We start from the raw sequence: 16275 nt of genomic DNA on the forward strand, positions 1-16275 counted from the left end.
TTTGTTCTTTGCTAAGTCAAATTTAATTCATCCGTGTCAGCAACTAAGGAATGCTTTGCTAAGACTTTGTGGCACCATAAGACTCAAGGGAAAGCCAGACACTTTCTTCTCAGTGGTTTGTAAAATCAGAAAAGAAAGCCAACTTATATATTAGAAACAATAATGGCAACAAAAACTCTCAATCTATGTACATAGAAATGGTTTGTTTTATTAAAGCAAATGTGATAATTTAAAAGTCAATTTATATATTTTGTGCACAAATACTGCTACAGATTTTGAACCATTAAAAGGTGCTGTAGACAAACTTATTGTGTTTATGAATCACCTGGGCATCTTATTAAAATGTGGATTCTGATTCAATAGGTTTTGGAATTCTATATTGCAATATGTCCCCAGGTGGAGTTCCCAAGAGAACTATACTCTAACAGTTTCATTAAAGATAACCTCATTTCTTTGGAATTTGGCATAAAAATTTTAAACAGTTCTACCCATGTTTACCATTCTAACAAGAAAGAGATTGATGAACAAATTAAGGGGGAAAGGACTGTAAGAAGATGTTCACCCTTTCAAGAGAACACGCTCATACTTGGAACTTCGTACTTATTGTGGTGGGAGAGTAGCTTCTTGGGAGGGGCTAGAGAAGAGAGATTCTTGTAGTCTTTACCTGTGAGACTGACTATCAGATGTTACTCTACTTCGAATGGGCAAGCTTTGTACCATCAAGTGGCCAGAACAGCTGATTCTCCCCTGAGAAACAGAAGATAAATGAGATTAAAATAAGAATTCCACATTTTTCCAAATTTATAAATTTATAGAATTTAATTTTTCTAGATTAGAACATTATGAATATTTTCCTTAACTATTAGCAGTTTTCTTGAGGGGGATGAAAACTATGACTCAAGTGACTGTTAATGTTTCAGTGGGAGGGATTTTTAAGGATATTGAGATGACTTCTCTTTTTAAGAAAAAATGAACCAAGCACAAATGTAAAAAAAAATTGAATTCTCAGAGTAGGTCTCTTCCTCCCTGGCTGCTTGAAGATCCACTGTCATTATGAATGACACAGCAACTGTCTAGATTGGATATTCATGACCAACTGACTGCTTCAGCAGAAACAAATGGCATGGACATCCTTCACTCTGGAAAGGCAACAGTACCTAAGACAAATTCGGAGGAAACTAGCTAAAATGTGCAAGCCCACCGCTGATGTCATCTCTGTATTTGGATTCAGAACCCATTTCGGAGGTGGTGAGACAACTGGCTTTGGCATGATTTACGATTCTTTGGATGATGCAAAGAAAAATGAACCCAAACATAGACTTGCAAGACATGGCCTATATGAGAAGAAAAAGATCTCAAGAAAACAGCAAAAGGAACACAAGAGCAGAGTGAAGAAAATCTGGGGGACTGCAAAGGCTGATATTGATGCTGGCAAGAAGGATTAAAGATTTTGCAGTGACTTTATCTGCATCTGTGGTGATTATGCAGATTGTCATGAGAGGATTAATACAAACTTTTATGTATGTGTTTGAAAATCTTTTTTGAATTTTTGTGCTTTTAGCATTCTCTATAGCCATATGCAGGGAGCATGGTCAACTATTTTTATGCTTTCCTCAATAGAGATAATTGTAAAAACTACCATTTTAATAAGAAGTGTGGGTGGGAGTAGAAATTATAGTTCTGAATTCCCTAGTCTATTAGTAGGTAAAGATATTTATTCTGCCACTATGTCTTTTAGGGGAATGATAAGCCTTTTTTTTTTTTTTAAGACTTATTTATTTATGCATACAAGAATTGGGGTATAGGCTAGAGGTACAAGGAGTGAGCGGATTCATCAGAGACAGAGTGGGGAACAGAACAGGTAGATCTACTGAAATATACTGCAGAGGGGGCAGCACTTGAGACAGGAGAGGTCTGCTGGACCATCCATGTCACCTCCCTGGCCAGGGGTTGAGCTCATGCTGCAGTGACTGCCAGTAGCTTCATAGTGCTGGAACTTAACCCCCTGTGCCACCAGGTTGGCCCCCGAATTTTAAGTCTTAATCTCATTCAGAAAAGGAAGATGAAAGTTATAACTTTTCCATTTTACTTAAAAAAAAAAAGACATTATGCATGTGATGGATATTCACAAGCCTTTATATGAAGTGATTTGCTTCTTTGTTAAAAAATAAAAACAATAAATCATTCTTTGATAGAATGGTCTATTGATGTGTAGAGAATCAATGAACTAATAAGCAGAAGGTTTAGCCCAGTAGGTCTGGGATATAAACACAGTGAGTACATACTACTGATTTCCTTTGAAAAAGAGGGTTGAGTATCTGACCCATTGTGGCTAACTGATCTTTGCTGTTGTGATACTGTGCTACAGTTAGCACACAATCACAATCATTCATTTCCCTCAGCAGTTGTTAGTAACTCGCATTTCCCATTCACAATGACATCAACTGCTCCTTCCTCATAGCATGGAGCAGAACCCTGCGTTCCCACCTGGGGGTTGGCAGCCATGATGGTATAGTTGCCATCATCATCACTGGTGGTGGATTCGATGTGCAACAAGCAGGTCCCGTCTCCTTCTCGGCTCATTTTGCAGTGCCCATTTCTCTTGGAAATCTGCTTCCCATCTTTAAACCAGTAAACCTGAAATGAAAAAAATCAAAGTAAATACACTGTTTTATACATCTGTGGAGGGTAATGAAGAAGGGAGTAGGATGAGGTAAGGGCTAAACCCCATCTCTACAAGTGACTCATCCCTTACAGAGCATTTAGAGAAAAACTATAAAACTTCTATGACACATGACAGTATAGTATGCTCCTTCATCTGTGATACAGAATATTTAAGTTCAAATGCTATGCAAGTTAGGATTGAAATAAAGCTTTTGGCTGTTTTTATCAATCTTCATAATTTTTTAAAGTCACCCTACGAACGAGGTGTATATTTAGAGACAAAATAATGAAAACCAGGAGGATGAATCTTTTCCATTACCCTATTTACAAGTTCAAGTGCTCTGGAGTCACAGATCTAAGGGCTAGACTAGCACATCTTGCTTGAAAAGATAGTATGTTTTATTATATAGCAAATGGAATGAGGCCAGGATTCATCTGCTAAATTTCTCAACTGACTGAAATTTGAATGTATACTTTGTGGAAGTTCCTGATAGCTCAAGGACATCTCTCAAAGACAAAATAGATGGGGATGAAGTACTGGCTGTAGCTGCTCTCCTCTACATTTCCTAGTAACCTAGCCACACATGACAACATCATGTCTGTGAAAGTAGAGTGGAAAGATTCCAGCCATAGCCGGTGTAAATTCTTCTTTCAGCTGACTGCCAAAAAATCTGGTGACTCATAAGGTTTTTCAGCAGCCAACGATAACGGCATGACATTTTCAGCATTTGCCAGCCTAATAGTAATTGTATAAATATAGTTCACTTTATAAAATGACAGGCACTATGTGGATAGTCAATAGACACAAAATAGAGAGAGAAATAACAATTTGGTTAAGGGAATCAATCACCCAAAATAGAGGATCATGACTAAGAAATCTATTTTAAACTTTTATTAAAATTCTAACTTATTCAGAAGACCGATTTACTTTTTGCCTATTTAACAACTCTATTACTGATTGTCCCTTTTTTTAGTCAAATTATCTGTACTGTTCATTTTCTGATATTGGTTTTCATTCCCTTGGTAGATGTGTCACTAGAGTCAGATGAGACTTTCTGGAAGGCACCATCTATAATCCTGTGCTGTTCTCTGGTCAACAGGAAGATCATCTTCCCCTACCTTTGGAACAGGTATCCCAACAATTTTGCAGGTGAATGTGACTGGAGAGCCTTCTGTGACCCGGAAGTGCTTGAGTCTTTTGTCAAATATGGGAGTAATACACTTGCCCGTAGGGATCTCATCATGTTGGATTTCATCATCAGATTCATCCACAGGGGTCCGTTCCAAGCGAAATTCTATTTCATTCATCAACCTCTGCTCAAAGTTTGAAATTTTGTACTCCTGTCAAAATGGCAACACATTTCAGTTTCACTTTCTATGACTGAGGAAGAAGGTGTCTATCAATATAGTTTGAGGATACAACTTTTCAAGGTTCAGATGTTAGAGTTTTAGCATGGAACCCCAATAAAAGAGACATGTTCCATTCCCAGGTCCTCACCATGGAGCACTAAAGGAGATTTCAGTGTCTCTACTATAATCCCAAACTGCCTTAGTGAATCCTGAATCCTCACCTTGAGCCTGGAGCCCCAGGAGAATCCTGTAGGGAATGGAATGAAGATGGAATGTAATTTCCATAACTGCTATTATCATCCAATTTAATATGCAGAACGGCCTATTTAGTTTTGATAAAGCTGTATGACTAACTTCCAGTCTCTACCAGACTTTCTCATCTGCTGGGAGAAAAACCTGTCTTGAACAAGTCAATTGCCTTCATTGTATTGCTCTGTCTTCTCACAACAAAACTATTTCAGATGACTTTCTTTTATTACGGGATCATTTCCTTATCACCCATCCTTTTGCTAACAATTTCCAGTTAGGCTTATTGTCATTGCTCCACTATTAGATTACTATTGTCAGGTTCTCCAAATTTGCCAAATTAAATAGTCATTTATCTGTTCCTAACATTTCTGACCTCTCAGCATCATTAGACAGAATGCTACCTTTTCCGTTTTGAAACATTTTCTTCTGTTGGTTTCCATGACACCAGGAATGGTTTTCTTTCTCTTTCTCCAGCTGCATTTTTTTTTTTAAATCAATCTCCATTGTTAGCTCCCATTCCTTGGTTGGTAATCTTATAGCTCCAGAAACTTCCTGTATGTTGACACCTCCCAAATTTATATCTCCAAGCTTGGTCCTTACCCTGAACTCATATACCCAGTGATCTACTCACATGTGGGTCAAACACCCAGCAAACTACTCTGCATCACTTGTTGGGTACCTAATGGAACATCAAATTTAGTCTAGTCCAAATAACACACACTGGCTTTCTGTTTCCCAGAGATGTTCTTCCCCATCTCAGGAAATAGGCCACTTTTCATCCATACTGGCTAACCCAGTGTTTTTCATACTGTGTATAGTGAAAACTAAGCTCTGAAAAATTTCAAGCTATATTTTGCTAAAATAAAATTAAAATGAATTATTATATATGAATATATACAATGAAAATGCAAGAAAACAAAATGTAAACATACCCTATTTATATATGTATAAATGTAAAACTGTAAATATAAAAAGGCATGTAAAAGTGTTATTTAATAGAGGTAAATTTTGTTAAATTTCCATAAAATTTTCTAAATAGTTATTCTTAATTTCTGTACTTATCTCAAGGTGTAAAAATCTTGCCAACTGCCACAGATCCTCAGACCACACTGTGTCTGCCAGGTCAAACTTTTAGTCTAGAACTTACTCTGGATTCATCTTTCTCCCTCACTTAGTGATGCCCTACCAAGTTTAAATGTCACCTCCTTAAAGCAGACTTTTCAGACCACTTCACCCAAGGTAACTCTCCATTCTATTTCTCTACATAACACTTGTTGCTCTCTAGTATTTTTCCGGCTGGTTTATTAATTGAGAGGTCACATATTTCTAAGCACTGGAACATCAACTCCACAGAAGCAGAGGTCTTGTCTGTCTTGCTTCTCTGTCAACAGCACCTGAATAGTGAGTTCCTGGGCAGGTGTTCAATGAGTATCTGAATAATGAGTGAATAAATGAATGACATGGAAAAATCACTTGTTCCAACACTATTGAATCTTTGAGGAAACTGGAATAATATGCTTGGGGTGAGAGTGAGGTCTTTAGTTAAACTTGTGACTCAGATTAACCACAATTTTTAACTTAGATGGGTAGAGATAGTATTAGAATCCTCCTGAAACGGAATTTGAAAGCATATGAGTCATTTTATTTCTTCACCTTGTGAGATAGGTGCCAAATAGAATTTTATTAGATTTTAAATTATATTCACGAAGAATAACTCATATAGCTCTCAAGTTTCTCAGCCCCAAATCCCCAGGCCATTCTATTTCAGTGCTAGCCACTATTTTAGGGGACTCCTGCTTTAAGCTAAGAGACCTCCAGAGTTCCTTCTTCTGCATGGCTTGTAAAGGCTGGTAATTTCCTAGCTAATTATATTGTCAGAGTAGTTCTAGGAGGAAATGAATTTCTGAAATTCTATTTTGAAAATATGAACTTATTTTTCCAAGAATTGTTATCATGCATGGTGGTAAATAATGAATATATTACCCTTCAGGAATACAATGGGTGACATACATAACCTTTGAACGCCTGCCTGAGAATATGAATGCCACTTTGTCTTCATGTTTTCCAAACAATTAATTTTTTTTTTTAAGATTTATTTATTTATTTGTGCATACAGAACTGGGGTACAGGCCAGAGGCTCAGGGGCGGTGAGAGGCTTCACCAGAGACAGAGTGGGGAGCAGAACAGGCAGATGGACGAAGTACACTGCTGAGGGAAGCAGCGGGCGGGTCAGGAGAGGTCTGGCTCGCCATGTGGTCTCCTCCGGGGCAGGCGGGAATTGAACTCATGCGGAAGTGGCTTCAGATTCTCAGTGCTGTGCTTTAACCCGCTGTGCCACCAGGGAGGGCCTCCAAACAATTAATTTTAGGGACTTGATATTGTCCAACAGGGACCTGATTTTATAAATATTTGAACGGATTCATTCAAAAGAACTACAGAAGCAAAATAATGAAAATATGAATATTTTGTACTACTATAAATACTTATTTATCGATTATATATTATTTCACTAGTACTACAAATGAGAGGTGATGAAAACAGACCTTCAATGTGTTATTTGAAATAAACTATTCATAAGTCCTTCCTGGTGGCTCAGGAGTAAAGTCTCACCTATTATTGCTAGGGCCTGAGTTCAACCCCGACCAGGGAGGTGACTCATATGGCACAGCAGACCTCTCTTGTCACCTGCTGCTTCCCCTCAGCAGTGTATTTCAGTAGATCTGTCTGTTCTGCTCCCCACTATGTATCTGGTGAATCCTCTCACCAGCCCACACCTCTGGTCTACACCCCAGATCTTCTAAGCAAAAATAAATAAAATAAAACCTTAAAAATAAAAATAAATGAAAAAAAATCGGATTGACTTCACCCACATCATAGCTGAGTAGAAAGGTTGGGAATCACTTTCTTCTCTGAAAACAATTAAAAATCCATATTTGTTCAAAAGACGATTCAGAAGTTCCCTGACAAAGTCTCAGGTCTTCCCCTCAGAGGACTTGCACTAAAGTTGTTGTCTCACTGCAGGGTAGGAGCGGAAGGAGGCAAGGGGAGTGTGGCCAGAAAGTAGGTCCCCCAGCCAGAGAAACGACTGGACAGTCTGCCATCCACAGGCCTACCCCTGTGTAGGCTGCTCTGTGATGGGCTTGGTGAAATTCCCTAGAGGACTTTCAAAAAGGGAGTGCAGTCACATGGGTTTGGCTGCAAGTCTGGCTGGCAACACTGCCCCTTCCATGACCAGTTCACTAGTTTGTCAAAGAAAACTCTCTTCCCACCCTGCTACCAGAAGTAAATGTCCCCTGTCTTATTTGGTTCTCTTAAATTCCTAAAAAAAAAAAAAAAAAAAAGTATTGTTATTATACTGCAAAACAATACAAAAACAAACCATTATAAACCAGAGTGATCTGACAGAGGAAAGAGGCAAAGAGGGATCCGAAGAAGAACGGAGGAATGTGGGGGCCATGGTGATGGTGGATGGAGGAGGGGGGAGTTAACATGGCTATAAAATGAACAATGATGTAAAAGAGAGAATTAAAAAAGAGAGAAGAAGAAGAAGTAAATGTCAAAGAGTCTCCAGGCAAAGCCAGGCCAGGCTCCAATAGCAGAGGGGGCCCTGGTGGGAGAAGGAACAACACCCCCTTGGAAAGAGTCAAGAGGACAGAGCTAGTGGCTGGTCCCTTTATGAGGCAACAGTGGTGGCGACGGTGGTGGCCATTGCCTGTGGTCATAGCCAGGTGACAGGGCAGGCAGCAGGCACCCTGGTGGGCACCCCCTGCCTGGCAGTCCTAGTGAGTCCCAGAGTAATAGCCCTTGAGGCAGACACAGCCGCCTCACCAGGAGACTCATGTTTCATAGATTATGGTCAAGTTCTACGGTGGAGTGGGAAGTTAGGAGAATTGAAACACCCATTGTAGCTTGCTATGGCTGGAGAGGAGAGGAGGCAGAGATGACAAACCTCACTTCTCAACTAAGTTGAGACTGAGTGTTGAAGCCTCAGGTTCTTCTGCCTCTACCTCACATCAAAGGAAACTAAGAAAAGAAACAAAGTTAAATTGCCACATCCCAGCCACACAAAATCAAGTAAGGCAACACGCCTGGGAAGCAAGGAATCACTGCACACAAGCTGGGAAAGCAAAAAGAGAACAACAGGAGTTCTGGGTTCTATATAAAGGGTATAGAAATAAGAGGATCTAGACTTCAGATAAAGATTTTAAAATGAAAATATTAATGCTAAGTGAGGTACTGGAAGAAAGTAGGTCTCAGAAAGGAAATCCTAGAACAAAGAGAAGTCTTTACTAAAGGGAATGCATGCTAGAAGAACACAAAAAGAGACTCTGGATGAAATAAAATACTTTAAATAGAATTAAACTGGTAAAAGGAAGAATTTCAGAAAAAGAAGACTCAAATTTACCAATCATCCAGTAGAAAAAGAGCAACAAGGAAAAATGAGGAAACTCATTTTTAGGAATACTGTCAGACAAAATAAGAGGAGGAGACATAAGAATAGTGAGTATTCTAGGAGGGGGGGAGGGAGAGTTGAGAGGGAGAGAAGAAAGCAGAGACCCTTTTCAAAGAAATACTTGCTGAGAATTTCCCAAGCCTAATGGGTGAACTAAGCTCAGAAGGGCACAAAAGGGAGAGAATACCCCCATTTCTAGTGCAAAATAACTTATGCTAAGACACATCATTGTTAAATGATCAAAAGTCAAAGGTAAACAATTACAGGAAGGAAAAACAAGGTAATTTACAAAGGCATCCAAATTATGCTTTCCTCACATTTTGCCTCAGTCACTCTCCAGGCAGGAAGAGAGTGGAATGAAATGTTCATAGCCCTAAAAGACAGGAACTGTCAGTCAGCAATACTCTATCCTGCAAAATTAACACCTTCAAATATGAAGGTGAAATAAAGGTTTTCTCAAACAGAAGTTAATCATTTTTCACCACCAGATCTGCCCTCTAAAAATGTTGAAAGGAGTTCTACAAGAAAAGAAAAAATGAATCACAAAACCCTGAGCAAAATGACAATAGGAATAAAAAACCAGAAGCATGAACAAGAACATTATGAATCAGTAACAAAGCACTCAAGGGGAGGAAAAAACAGAATGTATAGTTAAACGTCAGAGAGCAGACACCAGCTTGTAAAGGACATTTTTAGACATAATGACTGATTTTGAAAATTGTCCATTACACAAGATGCTTATTCTTGGAGCACAAAAATGCCGCTTTGCTTGCTTCTGATGGCAAATTTCTCAGCCTCAGACTTCTTTGTTCTGCAATGTACTCACAGCTGCAAGAAAAACTCAAAACAGATGAAGAAAAAAAAAAAAAGCTGTTCATAACTAGGTACTAAAGATACTATTGTAACCAGATCTTAACTGGACATTTCTAATGAGGCACCAAGATAGGCAAGTGAGTGTGGAGACAAACTATCCTCCAGAAATGTCAAAGCGGGTGCTAAAGTACAGATTTGATGATCTCATTAGAGATAGGAGTCAGGAGGGAGAAGACCCAGCGGGAAAACTCTGCAGAGCTTTTCATGTTTCCAAGTCTGCCACTTATATCTGCAACCTCTGCCTGTTCCCTCAAGTCTAGGGAAGGAGACTAAATGGGCCCTCGGGAAAGCTTGCCATTTTCTTACATCATTTGGCATTTGACTTTTGCCTTAGAAAGTTAAGTGAGGAGGGCTCTCCCTGGTGGTGAAATGGGTTAAAGCAACGCATTATGAAGCTCTCCGAAGACACTGCAACATGAGTTTGATTCCCGGCCCCGGAGGTGATCCACATGGCATGGCAGACCTCTCCTGACTCACCCACTGCTATCCTCAGCAGTGTGTACTTTGCCAATCTGCCTGTCCTGCTCCTCACTCTATCTTTGGTGAATCCGCTTACCTACCACACCTCTGGCCTGTACCCCAGTTCTGTAAGCATAAATAAATAAATCCTAAAATAACAAACAAACAAAAAAAGGAGCAAAGTAACTTCTTGATGGCCTGCTAGCACCTTTGAGTGGCCTGCTGTCCTGAATTATGTCAGTATACAATTTTCATCAAGCAGAAGTGGGCTGTCTGAGGTCAAGTCAGTGTGGGATCAGCTTTTGGACCTCCACAGTTGGGAAAGGAAAGACTCAAGAATAGAGGTGAGGGAAACAGAGGAGAGAGCAGAAAGACCCTTTTTGGGCTTTAGTTCACCATTCATTTAGTCCCTAGGATGAGAGGCAGGAATGGGGACATTCGTGTGTGGAATCTAATGTTTGAATAAGGATTAGAATACTGGTTACTACAAGGACTCAAAGTGTTGTGTTACTCAATCAAGACTGCATTTTGCAACATTAGAAACTTAAATGTCATAATATGTCATAGAAGTCACCATCGAACCTTATCTGAATTAAAAATAGTTTGAGATTGCTTCACATTTGAAATTGTTAGGAGCAGGAGAAGAATGGGGTCTGACTGGTTAATTGTAAAGGGATAATGGGAGAAAAAATAAAAGTTGTGTTTTTATGTTTAATGTACAGGTTCTGTGATACAGTGTATACTTTCAGATGAGTAAACTAGATAATACTTTGTGTCAAGGAGGTTCCATGAAAATTTTCATAAGCTATTTGGGAAGCTGAACAGGGAAGCCACATAACCCTGTGGCAGGGATATGGTGATCTGTTGCTAAACCTCAGAATCTTTTCATCAGAGTGGTTAACAAAATGTGCACCATCCCCCAAACAGGAAATGATTCCTCTGTAGTCCTTTGCAACTGAGAATTAGTTATTCCAAGGGTAATTATCCTTCAACACACATAAATCAAGACTGTCATCCCAAGTTATGGCTAATGGTACTCAGATTTTGTAAGGAAACTTGCAAACAGCAAGTTAAATTTAAGATGCTTCTTGCACTGTTCTACACAAGGTTTTACTACCAACTGACTGTCAGTGGGTGCACTTTGAATCTTCCATTTGTCCTTATGTTCCCTTTGTGAATAAAAGCAGCAGTTTCTGTATCTGTAGCTCATAGGTGATACCTATGTTCAAAGGAGAGAATATTTTTCTGTGTGAAGTTGGCCAGGAGGCAAGAAAACCAATGATATAGGATCCATACTTTCTGGGCTTGTTTTAAAGACCTTAAGTGAAAATGAACTGCATGGAATTTCAATTGCTCTGTGAAAGAAAACAAAAAGGCAAACTTTTCCCCAGAAGAATATGCCTTTTGAAAATATAAGTTTTTTTCCCTTAAAGATAATCCTCTTTGACAGTTTGACAACTTGAGACACTTCGACAGTTTGACAACTTGAGATACTTGATTTCTGGGACAATCTGCAGGAATATTCTTCAGGTTGGCAGCATGGAAATTATTTTTGTTCTAGGGAGTCACCTATTGGGCTGTCCCTGGTGGTGCAATGGGTAAGGACGCAGCACTGCAAGCTGGCTGCTGCTTCAGTGCAAGTTGGATCTCTGGCCCAGGAGGTGATCCATATATGGCCCGGCAGCCTTCTCCTGACCCACCCGCTGCTCCCTTCAGCAGTGTACTTCATAGATCTGCCTGTTCTGCTCCCCACTCTGTCTCTGGTGAAGCCTCTCATCACCCCTACACCTCTGGCTTGTACCCCAGTTCTGTATGCATAAAAAAAAATCTAAAAAAAAAAAAGATTCCTAAATAAACTTGGAGGGTAACATATACAGAGGATATTTTATCTTTTGTCTAATAATTACATGCTACCTTCAGTAGAAGTAGGCAGGTTTCATAGCCTACCTGCCCTATCACTGCCACCAAATTCTTACTATGTACTAAATGAAGTACCAGGGATACAACAGTCTAGAAAAAACAGTTGTAGCTTCAAGGAGGTTATACAATACATCCTATAATTGTGTGTTAATTCAGTAAATATTCACTGAGCACTTACTCTGTGCCAGGCACAAAAGGAATGAAGCAATGAACAAGAAACCTCCCAATTCTGGTTCCTGGGGAGCTTGTGAATGCGTGCATCATGGGTGGATCCATGACAGACAACAGAAGACACCTCACTAGCACCAGGGCCTATGATGCCCTAGATGGGCAACATATGACTCAGTTTTATGGATTTTTTTTGAAGATTTACTTATTTATGCATACAAGAACTGAGGTATGGGGGTGAGAGGATGCACCAGAGACAGAGTGGGAAGCAGAACAAGCAGCTGTACTGAAATACACTGCTGAGGGGAGCAGCTGGAGAGACAGGGTGAGCAGCAGGTGGGTCACCTCCCTGGCAGGGGATCAAACTTGAGCTGCAGTGGCTTTGATAGCTTCATAATACTGTGCTTTAAGCTGCTGTGCCACCAGGGAGGGCCGTTTTGTGGAATTCTTATTAGAAATGGATGGCAAGACTACTTGCTCACAACAGAGGATTTTCATAAAGTAATCAAGGTAAGAGATGAAAGGGGTGAGATTTAAACAGCGGAAATGACTAAGCAGCTTACACAAGATGGTTAGATGAACAAAAGGCAGAACAAGAATTAGGTACTTATTTTCTTTTCCTCTGTCACCCATGGCAGTATCTGGAAACTTCAGATAATTTTATAGAAGCATTAATTAAAAAAAAATGAAAGGGAGGAAGCTGCAGTATAAAGAGATGGGGGAAGATTTCTAGTGAGATGAGCTTGAAGAGGAATGTTGGAATAAACATTAAATGGGCATGAATGTGTGCAGATTTAGAAATTATTGTCAACATTATTTACTGGGTGCAGAAAGTGTTGCTCCTTCATGTGCAAAGTAGACTCATTAGTCATGAATGTGCCATTAAATTTGGTGATACTGGTTACTTTGATTTTTTTTTTAAGATTTATTTATGCTTAGAGAACTGGGGTTCTCTAAGCCAGAGGTGTGGTGGGTGACAGGATTCACCAGAGACAGAGTACACTGCTGAGGGGAGCAGCGGGTGGGTCAGAAGAGGTCTTCCACACCATGTGGGTCAGCTCCCTGGCAGGGGATTGAACTCGTGCTGCAGTGGCTTGGCAGAGCTTCATAATGATGTGCTTTAACCTGTTGCGCCACCAGGGAAAGCCCTCCTTTGACTTCTTAGATCTACCTTTCTAACCTAAACCTCTTAAGCTTTATTGTAGTACAGTGATCCATGGGTGCTGAATAATACCCTTCAGCACAGGAAATGATACAGCCTAAAATCTAGAAATTGGACACAGCTCTTTTGGCTTATCCCAACCCAAAGAAACTGTCATTAATTTAGAAAGCTAAAAATTTTTTATCAATATGAAAATCTACAAGGCTGATGCCTTTGTATTTTCCAAAATTCTAAGAATCATTAAACAAATATTAACTTTTAGCTAGGAATATTATAAGTTAGTGAATGAACCCCAAAACATTACAATAGAATAATACAAAATGGTAGCTATCTCACCCATTTTCTAAAATATAATCTGGACATCTGAATTCTGGAGAGGAAATTGTGGTTAGTAATATTCATTGTTCAAGGACATCTGACTTATTCTCCTGCTCAGTATAATGTGGTAGTGGAGGGCACATCAATGTTCTATTCTTTAGTGACTTAGGACCAAAATAGGGTGAGAATATTCAGCTTTCTGGACTGAAAAGTTTTCAAAACAAAGTAAAAATGCATAATTTTCAGAAGGCGTAATTTGCTTCCCACTCACATGAGTAAGCTAATATGGGCGTGAGAAAACAGATTATTGACATTTTGATTTGTGCCCCAGACAGTAGGTATAGAAGGCCCTCCATACACAAATGTTTCTTTATGGTTGTTCTCCACTTTTCTCAGCAAAGTTTCTGCTAACTTCACCAATAGGCTACAATACATTTTAGATGTTTAGACAGTTCTTAGTGCCATTTTCATTATCATTTCTCAAGGTAGCAATGGCTAAAATAGTTTTATAGCTGTTTCATTATTTTTTCCCCAAAAGCTTTCCTAGAATCAAGATCTACCAACCTGATGTGAGCTTTCCATCTTAGACAGCTCCTAGTTTCCTGAATTGCATTTATGTAACAAGGTTTTCATTATCCTTGGCATAGAATGTGATCTAAGACCAATTCTGTAGCTAACCCACTGTAATAATTCTCAGAAGAATGCTGACGCAAGGTATTTAGATGGAAAAGATTGAGCTGTTTTTTGAGTCTGTTCCTAGTCAAGCTATTAGCACTGAAATGAATTCATAATGGAGGTATAAAATGTACTCACATAATGTACTCACATCTCAAGTAACTAGGAAAAAAGCCTTGCTGCCCCCTAAATTGGGCAATGGATTAGCTTGGCTCTACCCAAAGCTACCAGAATAACGATGAAAGTGTAGTCAACTTGCTTGTGTGCTAACCTGGTATCATTTTTTTAGATTCCCTCTCTGAGTTGTGTAGAAGACAGAGGCTGAACAGAAATTTGTTAACACCACTTGAAGGATTAGCAACCACAGATGTGATGACAGTATTAAAAGAAAAAAGATGTGTTGCTGAAATATTTGTGGGATTTGAAGGCAACTGTTGTCATAAAACTGAAAAAGGCTGCAGTTTCAGGAAAAATGTGAAATTGTTCTGAAGCCCTCGTTCTAGTTCCACCCATGACAGTTTATCTAGAAGATGCAAGAGAAGAATACTTGTTTTGGCATTTGCCTCCCAGAAATATATGTAATTTGGTGAAATAATATATGAGAAATGTACTCAATTATGTAATAAGCCTAAATATTCTGCTTCAAGCCAATCAGTTAATGACAAATTTAAAAAGCTTTTATGTAGTACATTTTTTAGCTAATTTCAGTTAAAATTACCCAACATATAAGACAATTGTAAGATAATATGTACCTGTGGCTTCCCTGGAAGCAAGAGAGAGAGAAACACTAAGGAAAATAGCTAATAGTTAGAAAAATCTGGAGGCTTGCTTTCCAGAGTCACTTATGTTGCAAATTCTACAATATCTGGCATGTAATTTTGACTGAAAATTTACATCACATTTCAACATAGATTTTATCAATTCCCTTATTGGAAAATAAACTAAGAATTAGGCCATTTAAATATAAATCTAGAATGTAAAAACAACCACAGTAAGAAAGGCAAATGGCTTATATAAGAAAAAACTCAGTCTTTCTTGTGTTTGGCCCTTCCCTTTTAGTATAAGTAGTAGAAAGCAAGAAACTGTACCGGTTGGGTCACAGGATAGTCCCTAATGGCTATTTTACACGAGTCTTCCTAATGTAGAGGTTGAGAAGAAACTTCAGTCACATAAGATTGATGGAGTCGGTCCGGGGCAGCTTGGAAACCCAGCATTCCTTAAAGTCTAGATCATTTTAGGGCTTAGATGTTGAAATATTTCAAAGATGTGATGGTGTTTGCCAATACTGAGTTGAGGATTACCAGTGTCCTTTATTTTATATCAGCAAGTGAACTGAATTAGCTACTGGGGTAATCAAGAACTGTAGACCCAGGCAGATAAATTATTTGGTTCACCTGTGCTCTAGTTTCTAAAACTGCATAATCAATCTCCTTGAGATCACTGAGCATCAAAGGACAGAACTGGGTAAAATTATATTCTTTACAGTGAAATTCCAGTAACCATCTGAATCCAATCATCTTACCTGTTGGTTTGATCTGACATCATTGAAATTCACTTTTTTCCCCAACTCTAGAATCACAGCATTCTTGGTTTCACGAATATAGTCATCATTCACAGGCTGGGGAGATTTTGTATTTTTCTTCATTAACCCCTGGGATGGCCTGTAAAATAAATTCACAGCTGACACACCCATGAAAACCCCTGGCCAGGGGCAAGGTCTAGAAATCAGAGTGATTGAAATGACAACTGGCTACCACCATCATTTTGCATGCAGAAGGTGATTACTATACAGAGGTGTGTGTTTGGAGAGCATTTTCAATATTTTTTTCATCAAGTAATAATCCCCTTTGTTCTAAGGTATTAACTATTCCTTATGTGTCTAAGAAATAGGATTATCTAGGAATCTACTTAAGGAGCACCCTGTCCCAGGCCAGGCTAGTCTAGGCATATGTCCCTTATCACCAACATCTTTTACACTTGGAAA

General features: G+C 39.1%; 1 protein-coding gene and 1 pseudogene across 3 annotated transcripts in view; one reads left to right on the top strand and one right to left on the bottom strand.

Moving 5' to 3' along the window:
- MYPN (myopalladin) overlaps positions 1–16275 on the bottom strand; it is a 75101-nt gene that overhangs the window by 9364 nt on the left and 49462 nt on the right. For all 3 annotated transcript variants that reach the window (XM_004680843.1, XM_004680842.1, XM_004680844.1), the window contains 4 exons: positions 15814–15952; positions 3784–4005; positions 2488–2637; positions 665–747 (listed from right to left, as the gene is read on the bottom strand). In XM_004680843.1, coding sequence (XP_004680900.1) covers positions 665–747; positions 2488–2637; positions 3784–4005; positions 15814–15952 — 594 coding nt within the window. The remainder of the gene's footprint in view (positions 1–664; positions 748–2487; positions 2638–3783; positions 4006–15813; positions 15953–16275) is intronic.
- Positions 1054–1445, top strand: LOC105853493 (annotated as a pseudogene).

This window comes from Condylura cristata, unplaced genomic scaffold, assembly GCF_000260355.1.
Source record: "Condylura cristata isolate star-nosed mole 26May11 unplaced genomic scaffold, ConCri1.0 scaffold00011, whole genome shotgun sequence".
Lineage (NCBI taxonomy): Eukaryota > Metazoa > Chordata > Mammalia > Eulipotyphla > Talpidae > Condylura > Condylura cristata.